At 39.1% G+C, this 14,637-nt stretch overlaps 1 protein-coding gene across 1 annotated transcript in view; it reads left to right on the top strand.

The window, feature by feature from the left end:
• GNA13 (G protein subunit alpha 13) overlaps positions 1-14,637 on the top strand; it is a 30,316-nt gene that overhangs the window by 731 nt on the left and 14,948 nt on the right. Inside the window, exon 2 of the mRNA XM_009283479.2 lies at positions 1,644-1,870. Within this exon, the coding sequence (XP_009281754.1) occupies positions 1,644-1,870 (227 nt within the window). The remainder of the gene's footprint in view (positions 1-1,643; positions 1,871-14,637) is intronic.

A 14,637-nucleotide genomic window follows, 5' to 3' on the forward strand; every position in this document is an offset into this window, starting at 1 on the left:
AGGGCGGCTTCGGCTCTTGCCGTGGGAGCAGCGGTTTCAGTCCGTAAGGTCCCGAGCTTTGCCATTTCCTGGTAACGCGATCGCAGTAATGAGCGGTAATGGATGGGGGAGAGATGCACCTGAAGGTGCGTGAGGATGAGACGTGTCCTGTGCCTGAGGAGGAAGCGCTCTTTGCATTTCACTTCAGTGGAAGAAACGTTGCCATCGTGTTGGAAACTAGGCTGACACATCAATTAACAGAAACCCGCACGCAGAGCCACTTTTCATAGATGCGTTGCCAAAACCTCCACACATGGTTTAGGAGCCGGCTCTGATTTCACTGCTGTCATCCGTACTTAATTGGTCATCCTTACTTATTTTCTCTCTCTCACCTAAATCGCTCATCAGATTTTCGGTTTGAACTGTGTAGTAGTTGGACAAAGTCTTAACTAAGTTTCTCAAAACAGTGGAGCGTTGTCAGACCTCGGCTCTTGAAGGGCGCTGAGGTCCAGTGATTCTTAAAGAGAACTGTTTTACAAAACTGTTTACAAATCAAGCCTGGAAAAACTATAAATAGCAAGGCAGTAGGAATCACAAGCATGGACGTTGACCAGGTTATAGTTTATTAATACAGTAAGGTACTTCCTACTCTGTGAAAGTATACACGTAGGAACTGCAGATCTCTTCTGGAGGCTGCTTTCCTGCAGTCATTGCTTTTGACAGAAAAATTATGAAAAGAGAATGAAGCTTGAAAAAAATACTTTGGCATTGAACAGGTATATTGTTATACAGTCATTTGTTACTACATCATAATCTCCTTATGCCTTTACAGTTGCTTATTCTTACTGGATTTTATTTCTTTTTATTTTTTCATCAGTAAATTTAGTACTAGAATTCATTTCCCTGCATTTCCCTTATCAGTATGATCACAATGTTGTTTTTTTTTTAAAGTCCTGTATAAGAGAAGTTTAAAAATACTCTGTTTCTCCTAGAGAATATTTACCAAAACAACAACAACAAAAACTGCGGGGAAGTCTTTAGGTGATACAACTCCTTCTGCACTTAAGCAGTAAAAACATACTTTTTAGAAAGTGCTGTGATTTTAGTAAATGTCTTCGTATCTCTGAAAACGTTAAAGGCAGTGATAACTCTCTACAATTAGATATAACTAGATGCCAAGTTAATAAGAATAGAAAGGCTAGGGAACCTTAAAATAAGCCATTAGATGGTTTAACATATTCTGAAATAAGCTTTTAAACATACTTCATTTGTCTTGTATTTGTGCTAGGTAAATTTAACGGCTGTAGAATGGCTCTGGAGATCAGAGGGAAGTATAAATACTGGTAAAAGAGTTGGTAGCACAGATTGGGGATTTAGTAATTAAAAATAGCACTTTTTCAAGAGTTAAACTTGTGCTATGGATATTATACTGTTGATCATGGCCATGTTTTTCTGATAGCAAATATCTGAGTTTTGAAGTTACCTGAAAACATAGTGCTTTGAGTCGATTTTTCAGACGCTTTCTGATTTCCTACTGGGTGGATAGTTCTATTGAGCTTTGACTGTACAGAGTAAGTGCATTGTTTGAATCTGCAGATTTGTAGGCTAGTGAAATAGTAGAAGCTGAGAAATTCTAATTGCAATGCTCTTTCATGTTGTTAAAGGTGTGAGAGTCCTCGTAGATGCTAGAGAGAAACTTCATATCCCTTGGGGAGATCCTGCTAACCAGAGTAATGGAGATACGATGATGGCTTTTGATACTCGGTCAGTCACGGTGGTGCAAGGCATGGTGGAGACGGCAGTTTTTTTACAGTACCTTCCAGCCATAAGAGCTCTATGGGCGGATAGTGGTATCCAGCACGCGTACGACAGGCGCAGAGAATTCCAGCTGGTAAGATTTGTGTTTCAGTGTTTTTAATTGAGTGTGTGTGATTCTTGTTCCTGTGTTGCTTTTCCGTAAAACACTGATTGGGCGGCCCTCTTCTGGATTGTAAGCACTTTTGAATGGTAGACTGTTACACTGTGGTATTGCAAACAGATGCATTTAGCTCCTTTCCCCCCCTTTTTTTAAAACCAAGAATAATAAAGAGCTTCTGACATAATTGCCCTCATTTCATATGTGAGAAAGCTGAGGTGTAGAGGGCTTTTATGTTTTGTAACAAAGCTAGTACCTGTCTAATGTTTTTACCATATGATTATTTTTACCCTTTGTTAACTAGTGCATCGACTTAAAAAAAATGGTTTGCAATAAAGGAAATCTTAATAGTGATGTGATTTTTAAGAAAAGATATGCATGGGTTAATGAGAAGAATTTAAAAACCACTCCCTTCTCTATTCCAATTTGAGCAATCTAGCAGACATTCCCTCTGTATACTTCCTGTTTAATTTTAAATGTCTATGTTAATACTCATGTAATGAGATTTTTGTTATATTGGAGTTCTCAGCTGAAGATGGAGTATACAATTTAATAGTGGGGTTGAGATGGAGTATACACTTCAGTAGTGGGGTTGGAAAGGAAAAGGAAACACATCTTGATTCTTGAGCTGGAGCTTTTAACTGTCCGTGTCAGCTAAAATCCCTTTGCTCCATTTCCATGCAAATGCCGCAAAAGGAAACGAAGAATTTAAGTTAAATTTGCTGTTTATTGGTTCATAGACTTGTGTAGTAAATGTCAGTGTCATAGGGTTTTGTGGGGGTGGGGGCCGAGAACCTTAAAATAGATTAAATCTGTTCTTGTAGGTCTCTACATAGCCACATACCTAAGTGGCTTTGTGTTTTTATGTCTTAAAAATAACCTTTGTGTTAGTGTGAATCTGAACAATAGCTGATGATGTCTCCTGTTGAGCTATTATGAATGGTTGTGTAATCATACTCTGACTTAAACAGGTTGTGTAAATACTTGATAAATATGTATTGCCCTGATCACGGAGTGTCTTCTAGAGATTGCAGAGTGGGCAGGTGCTTGAGTAGCCTATCACCTGCCCAACCTAGTTCTGAGCTATATAAATACGTTTCTAATGAGACCTGTTGCTTCTTGCATTTTGCCTTCAAAGTGATCATAAAAGGGTAATTGCTCTACTGTAGTCAAGATCCTCTTCTGGTGCAGATGTGACTTCTAGTGACGTAATTGCTGTGCTGGAGTGATCTGTTTTAAAATTTGTTAAATAAAATTGTTTTGTCTTTGATTAGGCATGTTTAGTGACTTCAGGCTAAGTAGCAAAGGAAAAGGGAGCTATTACTATTCTTTCGTCTTGAGTCTCTGAGAAGTAGGTTCTTTCCATAACTGAAGCATGTGCAGAGTTTCACTTTGAGTAGGATTTGAAGAATGTGTTCTTCTGAATCTGACAGAAAAAAACCTATTGCTTTCTTTTGGAAATCCCTAAATCTGTATAATGTCCTCTGCAAAAAATACATGGATCATGTTGTGTTTTAGGCAGAACTCAAGAATATTTTTTTAAGTGGTCTTAATAGTTGAGTACTGTCCTAATGCTAATTCTTGGAAGTAAGGTAACTGCTTTATTTATACTTACGTTGCTTTATTTCCTAAATCCTTTCAAAATCTCAGCCCGTGATATTTATGCCGAGTTATAAACATGAAGAAAAAAAAAAAAGTTGAATGATGTCATTGTATTGAGTGCAAGCAGTGTGATCAGTGCTGGCCAAGCGTGAAGTCTCGGTTTTACCCCAGTAAGCTTCCAGCTTAAATTATGACAGAGTTCCATGTGGGTGGCAGAATGGCGGAAAACTCCTGAAAGCAGTATGTATTTTTGCTTTTGCTGCTGACAGGCTTTGTAGAAGAGTGTTTAGAGAGTTTAGACACGTGCCAGAATATGGAAGGAAGACACAAATGGTTAAGGAGGGAGTGACAGGCGTACCTGAGTCAGGAGGTAGAGCGGGGGGAAGTTGGAAGAGGTGCAGACAGTTCGGTCGTGTCGAGTACTGACTCTTGAAGTAAGGATTCAAGACTGAAAATTGTTAGCATTGTAGAATGGGGAATACGAGGAAAATATGTATTTTTTGTACCTGCTGACAGGCTTTGTAGAAGAGTGTTTAGAGAGTTTAGACACGTGCCAGAATATGGAAGGAAGACACAAATGGTTAAGGAGGGAGTGACAGGCGTACCTGAGTCAGGAGGTAGAGCGGGGGGAAGTTGGAAGAGGTGCAGACAGTTCGGTCGTGTCGAGTACTGACTCTTGAAGTAAGGATTCAAGACTGAAAATTGTTAGCATTGTAGAATGGGGAATAAGAGGAAAATACTGTTCTACTTCCAGTTCTACTGCTTGTGGCAAAAAATGTAATGAAACAAGATATCAGCAATCATTTTATAAGTAGGAGAGAGGGAAAAGTGGCATTAAAAAAAAAGTGTAAAATGCTGGGACTGAGCATGGTAGAAGAGTATTATTTGACAGTATATACTCTAACTTCTTTTCAGACTGTTGAGTGAGTTTAACTTTTTTCACTGGACCAAATTTGACACTGCACTGAAAAACATGGTTCATATTAAGAGAGCACAGTCAGGAATGCTGGGAAAGTATTGTTTATCATGGGAATAGGACACTTTGGGGCAAAGGTAGAAGTGAGCAAATGAAGAACAGAGCAGTGATGGATAAGGAGTGAAAAATGTCAAAATTTACATAGAAATTCTGGAGGAAAGGAAGCAAGAGTGTGTAGTTCTAGAAGCCATTTGTAGCTTGGACATATCGGAAGTACAGAGAAAGAGGGTTTAAGATGAACGTTTCTGCATGGTTAAAACTTAAAGATACATGTCCATTTGTGAGAGATCATTGAGCTGTTCTTGCTTTTTTCATTTTTCTCCGTCATCTTTCACTTACAATGCCAGAGATGATGCTAGGAGCCTAAAGAAACAATGTGGTCTTTTTATAGCAGCGTGAGAGGGGAAAAAACAGAACTTGGTTATATTTTAATGGAATTAGAAATCAGCATTTCCATGCCTAGTTCACTGGAGTGTCCTTCCTCATTTTGTGAACTTAAGTGGTCATGGGGATAGTCAATATGATTTATTTTCCTTGGTATAAAAATAGGGGCCTTCTGGCCACTAACAACAGTATTCATGAAAATTCATTAGTTTGTGCTTGTGTAGTGCTTTAAAACTGGAAAGAGCTAATTACAGCTTAGTACAATATACGCCACTTCAATGCTTCTCAGGTGATTAATATTATAATCCCTCAAATTTTATTACAAACTGAAGTAGTTCATGTGATAGTTTGACTAACACGGTTAACTAAAGACTATTTTGGCTCTGTAGCTTAGTTCCTGTAACTTACACTTAGGATTCTGGTCATCCTCAAGCTTTCTCTCCTTCATCTACCGAGCTTATTTCTCCTACAGCCTCTAGTCAGATGGCTAACGTGGATTAGTTACGGAGTTAGTCTGTATCAGCCTAACGCTTTCTGACATCTAATTAACATTTCAGATTTCTCATCGCAAGTTGACTTCTGGTAAAAGTCTCCTGAAATGACTTGGATAAACACACCCATTATCTTAATTCTACAACATGCAAACCAATTTAAGTAGACATTTCCTAGCTTTTATATTTATACTCGTGAGCTATTCAATTACGTGGTTGTAAAGGTTTGCTGTTCTCATTGAGATTTGCTTTGAGGCACTGGCAGCTGAGGAGTGTCTAGTGCTGGTGCTGCGTATCTAGTAACACTGAGGAAAGCACTTCTGTGTCAGAGTACTGTTGTACACTGCCTCTCACTTCAGTGCGTTTGCTGTGAACTTGCATTTCTTCAATTTGCTGCAAGAGTCATTAACAGAGAAGTAGTCTCCAGGAGTCTTCTAATTCTCTGAGAATGGAAAAGTGGGATGAGAGCTGAGTTGCTCAGATGCATGATAAGCTTTAAATGTGTTAAAGGTTTGTTCTTGTTAAAGATAACTTTTGGGTGGCTTTGGATGTCTGCTACCAGCAGTTGTTGATCTTAGATAGATATTTTGCCCTGCTTGCGAATTACACTGAATGTTGTTTGGGTTTTTTTGTGCCACGAACCTGCGTTGCGTAGGGGCAGTGATGCCACTTTATTCTGTCTGCATTTGCATAGAACTGCAGACATAGATGATACAGTAAGGATGATAGGATATGCATTTACCTCTGGATCCTGTTTACTTCTGTGACATGTCTGCAAGTGCTAGATCAGATTATAGAAGACAGGAAAAGGCGTGTTCAGCTTGAAGTTGTACTGCTAGTTTTGCTGCAGCTTCTTTGTAGCGTTTCTCTATTTGGAGAGTGTTGTTCAGTTTACTGGAAGGTTGTATTGTACCTTACTCTGGTTGGGCTTTTCTGGGTTCTGTCTCCGAGTATTGGTGGGGTTGTCGTACACAGGAGAACATTAAATTAGCTCTACTGGAAATAATGAGTCCTCAAATGGCCACTGCAAAGTATTAGCAAAATTTATCATTCTTTCAGGTGCATAGGCAACACGTCCTTGAAATGTGCTTGATTATAGAGTGGTGATCCTGTGGAGGTCAGTAGTATTTGAAGCTGGACTAGGCTGTCGGATGTTGAGGTCTTTCTCTGTGTAAAGTGTGGATGCCCATCTTATGAAACAGTTGTGAGGTCAGTACTTCAGCGTCTCTCTGAAGTCACAAGCGTAGAACCTGGAAAAAGAGTATCTTATCTGTCATTCATTAAAAGAGTCTGCACCATGTTTATGACACTGAATTTCAGAAGCCTTTCAACAGCTTGTGCCCTCTGTAATGTGTTGATATTCCTCTCACTGTTCATCCTCTACAACCTCCCCACACCCCTAAGTTGGGGGGTAGAGATGTCTTTCCCCCGCTCCCTTTCCTAGATCTCCTCTTGGTTCTAGGATTGGGTGTTTGGTTGTCCTGCTCTGTTTCTGCTTGAAGTATGTAGGTGGTGATTCTCTTGGGACACGCTTGAGTGCATAAACTGTTGGTAGAAAGTTTCTCAGACTGATAGAAGAATCTTCTTCATTACGGATATGAGATCCAATCGCCCAGAGTTTCTGTAAACAAGTGCATTAACTATTTGGGCACCTTATCATATAATTCAGTTACTTTATTTAAATATAATGTTGTAATAACACTGAATATCGCTTAAATTTTTGTGGAGAAAACCAAAAATCTGCTGCTTTGTCTGTGTTGAAATATGAATTATTTTCCCCTCTTTCCCCAATCATTAGGTCTGCCAAACATGAATGACAGGATGGCTTGTGTACAGTAAGCATGACTCCTTAAAGCTCTTGGAAAGGTTAGAGCTACTTGCCATCTTTTAGTCTTTATGTGAAAAGGATTTATCAAAGCTTGTTGCTGTAACTATGGAGAGAAAAGTGCTTTACAAGTTTATACTTAAAAATGAGTCATTCAAATCCTTAGAAAAGACTCAAGGTTCTTGAGGATTTGCTGTTTTTCCTGCGCCAATGACAAGATAATGCTAGCTTTGAGTTTGTATTAATACGGCTCTATATAGGGATTAACACTGGACTCAAACAATAAGGAGGCTTGAGTTTCCTTATTCTTGGTTTGTGGCCAGAAACCCTTCAAGTGTACACTAGTGCTTTGGTACTGGGGATTGACCGTAATATTTTAATTGAGCTGAATGATCTTCAGGTGAACTTTTATACTAATTTAACACAAAGTGCCATTTTTTTATCATTCTCCAAATTGGGATTAGGACTTCTTTTTCAGCCTCTGTGAGTTATTGTGCTTTGTAAGGCTGTTTCTGGGACTGCCTTCTTCCCTTTCCACCATTCTTCCTTTCCTGCCTGCTGACTTTTCTTGTTAGCAGTAAAATATTGAAGTGTTTGGAGAGCAGTGGTCTTGTATTGCCAGTTGATGCTGTAGTGCAAGCTGGTCTGGTTTTACTGAAGAACATCTTTGCCATATTTTTTTCTGAACGTTACTATTTTTCTTTTTTGTTACTATTACTTTTAAGCACAGATGTGGCTCTGGATTGGGGGGGCTTTCAATGGGAGCTGTCTTGATGTGGACATGTTATCCCAGCACACACGTGCCAGACAGAAGCATGCTAAGTTGTCTTCCAACCAAGAATGCTGGCAACTTTTTGGAGGCCTGTGTGCTACACTTAGCTTGTACAAGTGTGTCTTTTCTGTGTGGCTTCAGTGCAACCTCTGAGGATGGAATTCTTAATCCAAACTCGATCCAGATACCTATTGATGGGGAACCACTGCTTTTAAAATGCAGACTTTCACAATACAGTGTGGGAGCAGAACGATGTGGTCTTATACATACTCTGTCTTGAAAAAGCTGTGTTGTATTGATCATTGCATGCCTTAGTTTCCTAAATGTTTTGTTGCAGAAGGCTAAAAGGTGACCTACTTTTTGCAAAAATTTGGATTTCTATAACTAAGCCTTGATTAAATAAAGGTAAAATATAAGTGCCCTTCTGAATATGCTGTGCATGCCAGCAACCTCTAAAGAGTTCAGAGGAAGAGACTTTCTCAGCCTTTTGCATGTCTTGAATGTGTGAACCTGTTCTCAGCAGATTCTTTTAAATTGGCGCAAATGTGTTAGATGAGCTTTTGCTGCTTCTGCAGCTTACAGTGTAATGTGAGACCTTGGTACAAACATTCATTCAGAGCCCATTTTCTTGCTGGCTACTAACCTGCAAGATACTACATGTTAGTACCTGTGGAACTGTCTTATTATGCTACTTCACAGAATTTAAATGTGGCAATGGCTACACCGTTCTCTGTCCATTTCAAAATGACTTACTAAATATAAGCCCAATCTACACTACAAAGTCCTAGTATTCATAGCTGTCAGCAGATCTGCATGCTGGTAAAACATGTGGTATGAATGCAGCTGTGATCTTCCATCTATATAGGTAAAATTAATTTTGCACTTGAGGCAAAGAATATGGTGTGATCTTTTTCATATGTAAATATGGGATCCTTTAGGATTAAGGTGCAATGCCAGGGGCAGTGTTGATTTGTGCTGCTGTTCCCTAAGTTGAGTTTACTGTAACAAGACTTCAGCCTTAGAGGCTAGTTAAGTCTGCTCTCACTGAGCACATATTACACTTGGGTTGTATTTGGATGACTGTTTTGGATGTCTTTATTGACCTAAACTTCAGTTCATGATAAATGCTATTTATATTTTCTGAGCTCATGCAGTACCTCTTATGCAGAACTAGGAAAGTGGCAGGAAACTTCAGCTTGTGGTAGCTGAGGAAGTTGCTTAAGAAAATGTGAGAAAACGTAAGTGCAGCTGACCTTACTACGTAAGAAAAGCAATAGAATAACTGTACTAGTGTTTCACATAGAAGGCAAGATAATCTCCATACCAGCATTGTGTCTATTGGCACTTTTTTTGGTAAGTATCTAAATTTACCACAGATCAGTTGAGAAGTTCAGAATGTGCAGAGCCTGCCCTTTTGCAGAACAGCGAGCTGTATTGCTGATGGTGCTGATGGAGTCCAGCTGATACCAAGTGGTATCTTGTATTGCTCTGGAATAGGAAGCATTTGTTTATATCTTAAAGGTGAATAAATGGGTCATAGAACACAATATTAGTTAACTCAGCAGCCTCAAACAATAAATGTATTTAATCCAAATAAAAATCTCAGAATAATCCTGGAGACTAACCCTTATACTCTACAACCAAAGTAGTTTGATGGGTCGAATTTAAATGGCGAATAAAGAAAATGTTTAAGACTACGTCAGCAGCTAAAGAAAGTCCTAAATTATTTCCAGTATCTTCTCCACTTGCATGTCTGCATTAACAATAAACATCAGGTAATACAGCTGGAAAAGTTGAGGAATTTTAAATACAGAAAACACCCTGAATTCTTTGTCATCACAGTAACTGACAACCTCAACTATTTCAGAGAAGAAAATTTTTGGACTATAATAGGCAGTGAGCTGACTTCTACAGCCCTTAATTCACTGTACCATGTTGCACACTTCTCCGTCATGGTCATTCATGCCTTAAGTGTTTTCAAGTAATTCATAGTCTCCTCAGTTAAAATAACTGGAATATCATGCTCCTCTTCAGTGACTTAACCAAGGAACTGAAAAGACCCCAAATTCTTGTTATGGATGAGAGGTACAGGAATGCGTAATCACACATGAGTTTCTGTGTCTTTTTCCTTTGTTTAATGATGCCAGAGAAATCATTTTAAAGAAACTGACGGGAGTCTCGGCAGACTGCCTGGAAGTGCTTCTCACTGGGCACATGACAGTATTTGATCACCCGCTGGTGACCAAATAAAGAGGATGCAGAATTTCCAGTGAGGAAACACAGCACTGACACCATCTGTAACTCAAAATATCTATACAAAATAGTGTGTAAATGAACTCGGTGCAGGGTGATCTGCTAAAATTTTACATGTGGATGGTATTGGGACCTTTAACTGTTTTCACTAGCAAACAGTTATATAGTTGCTCCAGTAATTAATTTCTAGTTTTTCTATTTTTAGTTAATTTCTAGTATGAAATTCTACAAGTGATGTGAAATGTTTGCAGCCTCTTGGATGTTGCTGCTGTTTAGGGAGTCTTGCGTACTTTACTGTTACTTTGAGTGCTTTAGGCACAGCTTTTACTAATTTTTAAACCCACTAACGTTCATCTAATGATACATGTAGATTGTTCACAAGACCTAGTAAATTATCACTGAGTCTTGTCAGATAGCTTTTAACAAGAGCTGATATATTAGTATGTCACTGTTTGCAAACAGAAATACCAGAAGTTAATTGAAATGTGTTCTGCTAATTGAGGCAGAGGAAGGAACTAAAAAGCATTTGGTCATCTGGATTTCTCATGAGGCTGAAATAGGAACCAAATGTACTTTAAAACTGAATCCTAGGGATACTTCAGTGCATGCATTGGTATCTAGTTTAGGGTTCAGCTTTTGAAATGTTGTGATTTAGTTTGCAGAGTATGCAATAATGGGCTTTTCAAGCATCTTAAAGTTCAATATGGCCAGTTTTAGTGCTGATATGTTTCCACATGCCAAATATTTGTCATGTTTTTGGGAGCCTTTGCCGGTCTTGTACAACTTGGAAGCAAGTAAAGCTCTAAATGATGGATGGCAGATTTGCAGACTCACTACTGCTTCAGTGTTAGATTAAATGCAGTTTGAGTTGCAAACACATGAAGTCATGGAGCCAGTGGGTCAGTGCACTGAAAGAAGAGCAAATGTTTACAGTCTGGTTCCAGTCTGTTTTGTGTGCAAAACATCTGAAGTTTATATAGATGCTTCCTAGAGTGTAAATAGTAATTGGGAGGTGGCTGTTTCATCTCGGTCAGTGCATGTTTTCATGTGACTTCTAGGTCTGTGTGTGTGCCTTGACTTGGAAGATGTGTTTCATCAATGAAATTTGAAAATCTTTTGCAAGGTATCAGTGTCTTTCCTAAAGTAAACTTTCTGGAAGAGGAGGTTGGATTGTAAATACTTACTGAGGGACAAAGTAAAAAGATCTTTGAAGAAAGAAAGTGCACCTGATCTTGTGGACAGCATATCCTAATTTGCTTTCATGGATTAATTTCTGTTCAGGTTCTGGCAAACAGAAGCATCTTTGTTAGATGCTCTGGTTCTGCATGTGTTGTATCCCATATGTCATTTATTGCATTTCTTAACCTGGCTCTGATCTCTAGAAGGGGCTGCAGTAGACTTCAGTTTGCGTCCTACTTGGAAGCATTGGTGATCCTAAGGAAAATTACATGCCAGGATAAATGCTGTATATTCCTAGGGTTTTTAATTGTGGGAAAGTGTGTCAGCAGACTTTTGGGTTTTGCTCTTGAGTTGTACAAACAGAATATCACTTCATACAACTCAAAGCTATGCAGTTTCTTAAAATTCTCAGCTGTTTATGGAATATGGCACATCCCGGTTTCCGAGTAGTCAGAGTGCCTTGCATGGAAGAAATTGTTGATCTGTAGGCTTTAATGGAATGCTGTTTCATGCCTAAAAGCTGTAGTGAATTTTCATATTTTTAAGCAAGTTTTGTTAAGAATCTGGCAATTACCTCCCTTCTTCAGGAGAGGGGAGGGATACCTAGCTAAGAAAAATGAAATTGGATTTCTTCCCTCTTAGGAAAGTAATTCAGAACTGGAACAGTTTGCTCTGTGGTATACTAGTATGCGGATTAAGTTCTGCTTAGTGCTTGATCACATCTTCATTTGGTTAATTGGGATAGCATGTTATATCTGAAACAGTGGAAATGCTCTACTGATTGGAGAAAATCCGAGTCTGAATTGTGTAAGTGAATGAGGCACTTTGAGGGGTAGTGCAAAACTGAATTCAGGGCAAGAAGGAGAAACAGCTGATACTGGAGCCTTATTTGGAGTATTTAGTTCTAGACTGACTTGTGCATGGCTTGGCTTACCTCCCCTCTTTCACTCACAACTGTTTGGGTATGGCAGCAGTAGCAGATGCTCCTGGGTACCCAGCAGCTTGCAGATGCTGCTGGGTAGTTGTAGTGCAAGAGCTCAGGTCGGCGTGCTCTGTCTTCCTCCATTTGTTATCCACATTTTGAGAATTATGGATTAATTGGATTACACGGTAAATAGGGGATAATAGATTAAAGGGATATTATTGGGTTAAAACCCTTCTTAAACCCCTTCACCTTTCTTTGTTAACGCCATTATGCAAGACAAAAATGTCAGTCATGAAATAAACTTAGTGTGACTCTTCCCCTTCTTGGTGCTTTTGTAGCTTCATGCTGTTGAGCACCCTCCACCCAGTGTGATCCAGCTGTTCTGAATACAAATTCTGCTCTGCTACCAAAAGGTTTTACAAATGATTACTTCTATGAGTCAGGATTTCAACCTTTCCTTTTTTTACGAGAGATACTCAGTTTGTGTGACCGAACATGAGACAGGTTTCACTTCTACACTGCATGATGCGGTTCTGATTGCTTTGAAAAAAGTCAAATACAACTTGAGCTGCACGCAGGAAGTGCTGAAAAGAGGAAATAGGATAGTGCTCTCAGAGGTGGGATGAGCTGTGACGCATTTGTGATGTGTATTGGTGGAGAACAGGATATTTTCTACTCCTGTATAAGCAAATGCAGCCTGTGTCTGAAACTCTCCAGTCTCACAAAGAAGCGGCAGTTAATCCCAATGTACTTAAATTTTATCTTTGAAAATGGGCAGATCAGATTTAAATGACTATTCAAATAGTTGAGCTGGAGAGAAAGAAGCTAGGAGATCCTGAAATGTCTGATCTTGACATACAGTATCTGTGCTTTAGCCCTTTTAAGGCTGGTCCATTAATGCTTCCGCTGGCAGCAGTGCCATTTTAAAGCAGTTTGCCCTTCCTTCTTAGGGAGGGAGCGATTAGTTTAACACAGAGCAGTTGGCTGGTCTGCACATGGCTGCAATAATGCTCCTGTGGGCATAAATGGGGACTGCTTTGTTTTGGCGGGAGTGCCAGTTTGTGCTGGTTCTAACATAACTTTGGCCATAATTAACACTTAGAGAAAGGAAACATACTTCTCTCCAGGAAATGTGTTTTCTGTTAGCACACTCTCAAATATTTTGACCCAGACTTGCAGGATGGTAAGTAAATATACTGTTGCTTACCTCGACACTTTTCCCGAAATACCTTTAGCACCCTTATTAAAAAATAGTTATTGTATATGCTTGTTGTAAACTCCTGAAATGCTGCTAATAAAATTGCCGCTTAAACAGAGCGCACTATATCAAGTGTTAGAGCATAGGAGTGGCAATTGGGAAACAAATTGTTTCCCCTCACCTTAGGAGATACCAAGCAAGTTGCTGAGTTGCTGCTATAAAATAGGGAAAGTATCTGGTTTAAAAATTTAGTTCTTTGAATAAACAAGTTGCAGGTATGAATGTGTAGAAGTTTTGTCCTATTCTGTTGACTGGGGCGTGTTGGAAAGAGGAATCCTCATTAGAAAGCACTGGGAGGAGTGACTGGTGAGAGAAGTTAATTTGTGGAAACCTGAAAGCTGTGAAGGAACCAAGATTATTTTATTTACCTCCAAGTCTGAGGCCAGTAAAAGAAACCAAACCAATTCAGTGTCTCGACATAAGACTTGGTTCCACTTCTACTGGTCTAACAATCAAGACAATTGTGGATTTGAGCTCAATAATATAATTAGGGCTAGGTGCATTCATGGCATAAATGTATCATCTGCCTCTCTTGTGTAATGATATGGACATCCCTCATTTGGGTGGAGGGGGAGGAGGTTGTAGTGCTCTCTAATACCTCTCCCGCTAGGAAATCTGCATTGATTTGACTAAAACATTTCTCCATTAATTATCTCTGTGCTTATTACTGAAATTTCAGAAGACATCTGGTGGAACTTCAGTAGCAGCAGTATTGATTTGCAGTCAGTCTTCTTTTGAATCAGCTTGGGGTGGGGTGTCCAGAAAATAAAGGTTAGAGATTCTTTTCTCTGGATTCTTTGCCAAAATCCTCAAACATGGATTTATCTGTGTTAAGCCTCTAACAGGAAAAAAACTATATATAATGAAGTGTATGCTATAAGGATTACTAGGGTCTTGTAAGATGCAGAATTTTAAGGCTCTGGTTATTCCTCCATCTTTCTTCCTTCAAGCTGCTTTTCCCATGTTATGGATGGTTTGGTTTGCTTGCCAATTTAGGCATGTACATGCCAGTCTAAAAACATTGTAGTTACCTGTTGTTATTCTAAACTAGGCTTTTAAAAAAGCTTTTTTGTTGTTG

Source organism: Aptenodytes forsteri, unplaced genomic scaffold (genome assembly GCF_000699145.1).
Source record: "Aptenodytes forsteri isolate BGI_AS27 unplaced genomic scaffold, ASM69914v1 Scaffold86, whole genome shotgun sequence".
Lineage (NCBI taxonomy): Eukaryota > Metazoa > Chordata > Aves > Sphenisciformes > Spheniscidae > Aptenodytes > Aptenodytes forsteri.